The sequence below is a fragment of the Morone saxatilis genome, unplaced genomic scaffold (assembly GCF_004916995.1).
Source record: "Morone saxatilis isolate NCDOM2014 unplaced genomic scaffold, NCSU_SB_2.0 Contig23, whole genome shotgun sequence".
Taxonomy (NCBI): domain Eukaryota; kingdom Metazoa; phylum Chordata; class Actinopteri; family Moronidae; genus Morone; species Morone saxatilis.
The window spans coordinates 22,794,155-22,803,650 of record NW_023339796.1 but is presented as its reverse complement, the minus strand read 5'-3'; the positions used below and the strand labels follow the sequence as shown (position 1 = coordinate 22,803,650).

The 9,496-nt window shown below is 38.9% G+C and overlaps 1 protein-coding gene across 1 annotated transcript in view; it reads left to right on the top strand.

The window, feature by feature from the left end:
• Positions 1-9,496, top strand: part of pappa2 (pappalysin 2) — a 74,147-nt gene that overhangs the window by 18,982 nt on the left and 45,669 nt on the right. The window contains exons 6-9 of the mRNA XM_035671019.1: positions 2,334-2,473; positions 2,820-2,973; positions 3,648-3,840; positions 5,011-5,144. Of these exons, the coding sequence (XP_035526912.1) occupies positions 2,334-2,473; positions 2,820-2,973; positions 3,648-3,840; positions 5,011-5,144 (621 nt within the window). The remainder of the gene's footprint in view (positions 1-2,333; positions 2,474-2,819; positions 2,974-3,647; positions 3,841-5,010; positions 5,145-9,496) is intronic.

Here is a 9,496-nt window from a genome sequence, read left to right as displayed (position 1 = left end):
GTGTGTGAATGGGGTGAGTGTGGTATGTAGTGTACAGCGCATTGAGTGGTCGAAAGACTAGAAAGGCACTATATAAGTACAGTCCATTTACCATTTAAGACCTTTTAAGATGTGGTTGGACAGAATGTCCATACTGTCGGTGTGAGATCTTGATCCTGCGATCATCAGCAGAAACTTGATTGTATCACATCGCCATACACAAATAACATCCCCAGCATCTTGGTTAATCCGTACATCAAAAAGTCAGGCTTTTTAGATGGGAAAATGTGGTTCTTATTCACTAAAAGTATACACAGTAAAGTAGATACTGAGTATGTTTAAGTTACAGAAATAGCACATTCAACATTGCTTTATTTTCACAAACTAGTGATGAAAGGATTTTATGATTGACAATTAATTGATTTGTACTAATAATCTAGTGGATTTTACGCTTCTCTTTAGATCATATAATTATTAATTTAATACTTACTTCTCATTTTCGACAGAAGGAATAAGCAGTTTTATGTGAATGTTAATGTCACTTTGAGCTCTGGTAACTTCTGCTGGGCATTTGCTATTTAGAAATGTAATTAGACAAAATTGAAAATAAATAATTAACGAACTGGTTGATTCAATGAAAGTAATTGTTAGCTGTGGCCTTAGAGGCAAAACACTGGTGAAGTTTTATGCCCACAACCCATGAAATTACCTGGCACAAATTTATCTCAGCTGTCTTCCAAAGACATTTATGTGAATAAATGAGTATGAAATGATGCCATAATGCTCACTCAGCATAATCAAAGAAAGCAACTGCACTGTTAAAAGCTTGTATTTGCAGCAGCTTTTATCAAATGAATACGAATAAGTGACGAGGCTGCCATAGCCTTTGTTCTTAAAAGCTATAGATCCATTTTGGGGTACTATGTGAGATATGTGGACTGGAGGTAACTATTCATTGATTCAAATAAGGTACTCTACTTTAATGTGACCAGTATAGTCATATTGTCAGAGTAGATGTTATATTTTCAAATAAGACAATTTAGTTTAGTTCTCTACTGAATGTCTCCCTCATGACATTTGTTTCAGTTGCTCAGCATCTGTCCCTGTTTAAAAACAAGTTAGTGGATGACAAGTCGTCTCCGGAGGCCCTGTTGTTTAGTGTCTTCGTATTTAATGTCTTCATTGTTCAATGTCTTCACCACTGAACACACTGTTTCTAATTAGAAAACCAATAACTGTCATGTCTGTTCTCGATTCTGCGATTATCAGCATGCTGCAAAAAACCCTGTATCTCCACTTAAGGCCATTTTTGAAGAATTCACCATAGCCCCAAACCCATGGCTGATTTTAAAATAGCTATCCTTGGAATACTTTGTTAACGATTTGCCTTTCATTTTTGAATAAAATTTGTATTTTTATTTGTCATTTTATGGTACAAAAAGTCAACATTTTTTGTATCCACAATTAGAATACAATATTGAATTAAAGTACTAACAGAATTAGCAAAAATGTCCAAAAAGGCATTATTTGGCCTTGTTAAGAAGCCATTAAAAACAAATCCCCAAGTCACCCAGAATTCATAACTTAGCTCTTTATATGTTAATGGACTTACTTACTGTAATACTTATTATATAATACTCTTCAAGCACTAGATACCTACTGATAGAACTAGAAATCTAGTAATATCCTTTACTGTTAACTGAATGAGACAACATTTTTACATTTAGTGTTTAGTGTTTACAATGTTGATGCACCTCCAAAGTACCAAAGCCATGAAACTGTTTCTGTACACGTGAGACAGTTGTGGTAGGTGTCAATCATTAGGAAAATGATACAAAATAGTAAATACAAGATTCCTGCCCAGCATTACTCTATATTCAAAGCAGGCAAAAATGGCCCCAGCAGCCTCACCGTATATTGCTTCCTGTTTTTGGTTTAAAGTACTAAAGTTTTACTTCATTCCTAATTGGTTTTAAATGTCACAGTTCTTAGTCTTTTTACTATGGTGGTCTGTTTCTCTTTTGGAAATGCGGGCTCACTGTGGTGGCGGTAAGTACACAAAGCCGGTAGTTACAGTTTTTGTGATCACTTGTTTTGTTGAGTGCTGGTGTTAAAACAATTCTACATGGGTAATCCAGTAGATTTGGATATGGTATTGTGTTTTTAGGTACAGAAGCTTAGTCTAGGGATTTCCTGTTATTTATTGTCTTGCCAAAAGGCACTAAACCAGTTTACTTGTTGAAGTAAACCATTACATCCTGTCAAAAGGGTGGAATGACTCACAAACCTTCTCTCGCTTTTCAGTATCTAATAATATTATGATCCATACTGTGAATGTTACTGTATGTCCTCAGGTGGGATGGTGCTGAACCCGTCTTACTTTGGTACCATGGGCCACCACAACACCATGATCCATGAGATGGGCCACATATTGGGACTGTACCATGTCTTCAAGGGTGTGAGTGAGCGGGACTCCTGTGATGACCCATGTCAGGTAAGACAGTACATCTCTTTTTGATTACTTAATGTGACTTTTTGTGTACTTACACAAAGAATTTTTTATCACATGTTTATTGTTCTATCATACAATATATTATTGCCTTATCCAAAAAGTTACATCATCTAGTAAAGTGTCTTTCTTCAGTCATTATGTCTACGCTTGCAACATGCTTTACATGAACCTGTTGATATTTTCAATTTGAATGATATAAGTTGTTGGTTGTCTGTGTACTTCTTCATCTGCTGTCTGTAGAGTGCACTGTGCATGCCTACCTACCTGGATAAAGATTTTCACTCTTGTGCGATCATTTGCTAGAAGCTCTGTCAATGTGCACTCGCAGGAGACCACGCCATCTATGGAGACAGGAGATCTGTGTGCCGACACCGCACCAACACCCAAATCCAAAGCCTGCCACGATCCCGGCGCCGTCAACGATACCTGTGGAGTCACCACGTACCAGGACACACCTTATAGCAATTACATGAGCTATACAGGTACACTGATAAACATTCTTTACATTCCTTTCCTGTAATTAACAACAGGCGTACTGTCAGACACACTGAAAACAATTAAGGACCAACAGAACAAGTCAATTGTAGAATGTATACTGTACATTGTTAGACAACACACAGCCATACAAGCAAGGACACCACATATCCTACATAAACGTCATACAAATAACTTTTTCTTTTTGTTTTAATTTGTTTTGTGAAGACTCAGTCGGAAAATGTTAGCTCATTTCAGCATTATGATGTGCTTGCTATGAATAATAATAATGAAATATAATAACAATAACAATAATAATGGTGATATTTTCTCTCAACAGTGTTAAAATTATTATATAGGAGTTGCTAGGAATAGATTATTTTCACATCTGAATGACAACCGTCACCTACATCACCCATGTGTCATTGCATCTTTACTGCAGAATGATGTGGTTATTTTTCATTTTTATTTAAACTCTTTAGACCATTAGACCTAAATGTTACCTGATATACTCTGATTTAGCTCCACACATCCTGAAAGGTTCCTTAAGGACACTGCTGTCTGCATTAAAGCTAATAACTCCCAACCACGTGGTTAGCACTGAAGTTGAATGGAGGCTAGTGTTTGGACCTGATCCATGATGGTTACCTGGGCTTTTTCCTTTTTCTTTGCACCACATCAGATGACAACTGCACCAACCATTTCACTCCCAACCAAGTGGCCCGGATGCACTGTTATCTTGACTTGGTCTACCAGAAGTGGCTGACGGACCGGCAACCTGCCCCCATCCCTCTGGCCCCCATAGTGACAGACCAGAGTCAGGATTCTGTGTCTATCTATTGGCTGCCACCTATGAGGGGACCACTATATCAGAGGTACGATTGCATTGGTTCTTAATTATTTATGTCTCAAAGGAGAGTTGACTGCACTTGTTTCCTCATTTGAAAAGTAGTTCTCAAATCTTTACCTTAGTTATGGACAAAGAGTTAATGATTATTGCATTCAAATACATTTCAAATTGTTTATACCCATTTGAGCACAAAAGATCTATATATGAATATGTTCACCTGGTCCTATGACGAATGCACTTTTAGCAACTATTAGACTCGTACAGTGCATATTTAACAACTGATTGCACTTGCTGTGAGTGACAACACTGGCAGCAATGTGTCATCTCTTTACCCACATGCAAGTGAATGACAACGCACATGAGGGCTAAGTCCCAAAACATACACTGCTTTCCAAACAACACAAGCCAGAATAGGCTGCTGAGACAGTGGTGCATTCAGTGGCTCCTCATCAACATGTAGATAAAGACATATGCATTTACATAAGAACAAGAGAAAAAGATTTTTAACTACATGAGGCCTTTGCCAACAGAAAGTTGCCCCCATACAAGGTGGTACACCTGCCATAAACTTAGGGAAGATAACCAAGTTTACCGTATAAATTGTGACTTATTTAAACACATGATGGACAACTGGCAAGTTGTGTAATGGCCAATTTCTATGTAATGCCTGGTGATAAAAACCATATTCAGGCTGCTAACAAGAGCAATCAGTGCCAGGTTATACCTTCCAGTATCTTTTTAATCGGTTCTGTTCATGTTTTGTATTAACCAGTGATGACGACCTGGACACTTACTCTTATTAATGTAAAAATGTTCTGCAACGGATTATGGGAATCTCAACAACAGTTTGTTCAACAGTTTGTGAAAAGAAGGCTGCATTTTTTATCTTGATTTGGAGCCTTTTAAATGTACATGCCTTGCTGGCCCACAGGCAACACATCCAGCTACTGTTGTGATTATAGCCTCAAAAAACTCCTCCACAAGTCAACAAATTGAGGGCCATCTTTTGACTGGAAACTGCAACCCACTCCGTTTTGCATTTTCTTGCATTGTCCATCTAGAGTAAAAACAAACTAAAGTTGGTTCAACATTACTGTAGATTTGTTCTTAAAAGAGACATATTTACCTTGTCATGACAATCGAAAGACAAACTGTGATATTTCATAATCAATCACTCTGTTTCCCTTCGTCTCAGCTCCTCCTCTCATGTGTCTACAATCAACTGTGGAGACTGCGAGAAAGACGGAGTGTTCCACCAGTATGCCTACGAGGCTTCCTCACCTCGCATCTGTGACACGTCAGGCTACTGGACACCTGAGGAGGCAGTTGGTCAGTCAAAAATCACCTAGTTTTTACAGTTATGTGTGTGTCTAAAAGAAGAAGGAATATATATATATATATGTTTTACCAAATAGTGCCAGCCTTTTACTTGTTGCAACATAAACACCCCTTCTGCACATCAGTGTGAGTATAAACAGAACTGAACATGAGAGGTTGTTGGAACTGTATGTAAAGCCACAACTAAATTATCAACATTTTGAGTTAGATTTTCACCATGACAGAGGGTGTTTTTTAGTGATAAATGACTTGATCAAAACAGGTTATTTTTCTACGATTGGAATTTATTCAAATAAATAATGGCCATGTTGGAATGAAAAGTGGTAGTGGTAAGGAGTGCTAAGGGTAAATTATTGTTTTTACAGTTCTTCTCTGTCAATAATTATTGACAGAGAGCAATGTGGCGGTTTGAGTTTGTGTCCTTGAGTTCTACCTCTGTCTCTTGTTTCCACAGAGCACATCAACCCCCTCCCCACACACACACATGCACACACACACACACTTATACACACGTCTCTTCCCTGTAAATTTCAGGTGCGTGCAAGGCTAATGGCTCCTGGAAGAGGAAAAAGCAGAAAATCATTAAATGATAATTGCCCTCAGCTACAGACCTCTCTCTGTCTCTGTCTTGTTCTAGCCAAAGCGAGAACAAGGATTATTAGGCAAAGCGTCTACTCTGGGTAATGTTTGGGTGCCGTTCAAACATTGAACCTCCGTCATAAACAAAAAAGCCAGAAAAAGAAAAAAAAAAAGAATCTTGTTGCACTGTACTTTGAAACATTACGCTTCGTGTAAGCACATGGTCCTTGTTATTCCAATCATAATTTGTGGAGAAGTCCGGTTTTATTTTGACATGACATGTAGTGTGTGGGGAAATAAAAGATAGAACACAAGGAAGCAAACAAGAAATCAAAGAGAAAGAAAGAAAGGAAAAATAAGAGATCAAAATACCTTACAAAAACAACAACACTTTCCCTCTCTTCCGTGGAAACTCTACCCAAATATGTGGAAATCCTCTGCTGGAATTTATGCTTTGAAAACAAGCGGTGAGGAGGAACAGGGGGGGGATTACGGCTCCCTCTCTTTCGCTGCGGGATCATAATGATGATAAAGAGTCAATTACAGTCTTACTCTAAACAGTGGTATGCACACAGCTGAGGAGACAGCCAGTCTGCTGGCTTCCCTGGCTCCCTTTTCACTCTTTCCCACTTCTGAGAACGATGATGCGCGGGGTCACTTTGTCAGCCAACGGAGATGGGCAATATTGCCATCAGCAGGGAAACAGAGAGGGGAAATTGGACAAATTCAATGCGGATATCATGGCCGGCAATACAAAGCACAAGTTTAATGGCAAAACATTGTTGGCTGGAATTGCTGGCAACATTGTCATTAACATGTCCTCAAAATGTTGCCTGTGCCACAGTCTTGACTGGTTCTCAGGCTGAGGGAAAACAGAGTCCATGCCCCTGTTGGGAAAGATTAAATTAGTTTATGTGCTGCATCAAGCTCTAAAGTGGGTAATAATTCAAAATGAGAGGATTTAAATTAGGTGGATCATATTGTTCACTGTACCGCCATTTGCAGAGAGTAGAGTGAGGGACTGAAAGGTAGAAAAGTCCATACCTGCACAGGGTGAATGAAAATCTAATATCACATTTCCAAGCTGACTAATGTATAAAGATGGAAAAGTAAAAGTAATCAAGTAAGTACTAGTATAGAGGAAGAATGAATATCCAAAATATAAGATAACAAAAGCATTAAAACAAGAGTAACACAAGCAAAATATTAGAATGGAAAGTATCTAGTACTAAGACAATGCTTAAACAAAACATAACATATGTAAAGAAAGCTTTTTTCTGTTTCACTGTGTGAGAAGTATTGTCCTAACTCATTATAGTTCATTATTATATTGCATACAGAACAGTGTTCATAAAAATGCATTCATTAATATAGACAAAAATGCTTCACCACATATTTTTTAAATATGTACAAGAATGGAAAAAGAAACCTGGGACAATTGATACAGACAGTTTTATGCCGGTGATACCAACCCAGTCTCACTCCCAAGCCCTCAAACCTGCTGCTCTGTCTGTGGCCCTTTGGATGCGCATGACAAAGAAAGTCGGGTGATGTAGTTTAAAGAGCGAGAAAGTCCACATATGAAGGTAGTGGGGACTTTCACCCAGGAGACCACTGTTTGTGTCCCGTGTTAAACCAAAAGTAAACAGTTTCTATTAAATAACCAAGCCCGCCCAAACCCGAATTTGTAAACGGCAGTTTTGGACCCGAACCTAGCCCTTTAGGGCAGAGAATCAAAGCTCTCATTGGAAGGCATAAAGCTGCATCAGTACTTTTTTGGTCACTCGAGGATAGTGGCACAAGAACCCCCCCCCCGCATATTATCACCTTCTAAAGTTGTTATGGTAAATGTGTTAGCAAACAGTTGCACATTTACACCTCTCGCAGGTACAGAAATTGGCAGTCTAAAGCCCTCTGTAGAGATGCATGGAGCTGCAGAGTTGGGTGAATTTCCATGAATGTGTGATTTTCATCATTTGGTATTTTAACTGCACCAAAAAAGTGATGTTTCCTGGATTTACAAGGATGAAATTAACAAGCACAAATGGCTAATCCTGTGCCAGCAGTGTATTTTCAGACTCATGACCATATATTACCTACTCTGCTGTACTGCTTGTACTTTTGTGGTGCCAAATCTTACTCTGATCTTACTGTATGTCCCATAAATTCCACCTGCTCCACGTAGCCAGTCGTTCCAGTTCTCTTTCAGCATTAGAGAGACTTCATATCTTATATTCCTCTAGCTAATAATTAGTACATTAAAAAGTTTTAATCTAAGGTCTAAGATTTTATTAATATTTCTAGTGCTTTAGTAGTCATGAAAATGTATGAGGATTTACAGTTTACTGTTCTGGTTCATTTATACACCTATTTAGGTCAATCTCAGCGTCATTTACCTGATGTTGTTTGTCTTTCCGACAGCTTGGTGATCCCCACACAGGACTGATTATCTGATTATAGTGGGTGTGAAATACACCTCATTAACATCCTGATTTTATTTGTCTTTCACCCAGGACACAGCTCCTAATACCACGACCGTAATGTAATTCCATTGTGCTAATAGCTAACACTGTAACAATTAGCAACTCATTTTGTCTGGTGTAATGGATACACTACTGCGTTTTTGAATGTGGGCCATGTTTTAAGTGGGGGGGTTCGTAACTGTGTCAACTGGAAAATTCTGCTCTCTTGCGTTGTTAATGGGAGTGAGCTTGATGGTAGTTGTTAAAAGCAATTGTGAGAAATGTGTTAGATCGGTCAAATAGAAGTGGACAATACATGTTGAGATAAACACACAAAAATATTAATAATAATTCAGAAAAAAACGTACTGTAGGTTCTATTTATTAAGACTAAAACTGAACTAACTGTCTAATTGGTCGAAGACTGTGTATTCATGTAGGATCCCATCATTTACAGTAAGATTGGGAAAATACATATTCAGGACCTTTTGATAGTTCAAAGCAATATAAGCTATGCAATATGTGATAAATATTTGGACACAGACAAATGTCACTGTCCAGATCTGAGACACAGGTTAATGTTAGACTGCCACACACATACAGAGCCTCTGTCTTTGTTGCATTTGGCCCTTTCAAGTTGAACAGCCTGGCTTGACATGCCTCTGTTTACCTTGAACATACTCCCGCATATGGAAAAACATGCACACACAAGCTGCAAATGACAGATGCTGCTTTAGACCAAACCATTAGCCTATACATGTTGTACATGTGTGTGTATGTGTCTATTCAGACCGTCCAACTACAGCAGGATGTTGTCCTGCATCAATGAGAGAGGTTTAATCTATCCACTATCAGTGGTGTGTCTTTCTGTTTTCTGGAGGACGCTGCAGCTCACCACACTTTCTAATCATCATCATGTCTGAATCAGGATTATGATTGAGCACACCGTTCAGCTATAACATTCTGACCACACGGGCAAGCCTTCACTCCCCACGTGCGTTAGTGAGCCTTGGCCGCCATGGAACTCCAGTTCACTGCGCTTTTGATAGGTAGGCTGACCTTTGCGGACGCGGGAACACCGCACAAAGCTGCAGGTTTGAGATGCTCATCTAGCATCCCACCAAACGTGGGCCCCTTTCAAAGTCGCTCCAAAATCCTCAACGCTGCCATTTTTCCTGCTTCTAACACATCAACTATGAGGACAAAAATGTTCACTTGCTGCTGATATATCCCACCCCACTGAACAGGAGCCATGATAACCCAGATAATCAGTGGTATTCATAATGTTACTGGCAGAGTTAGT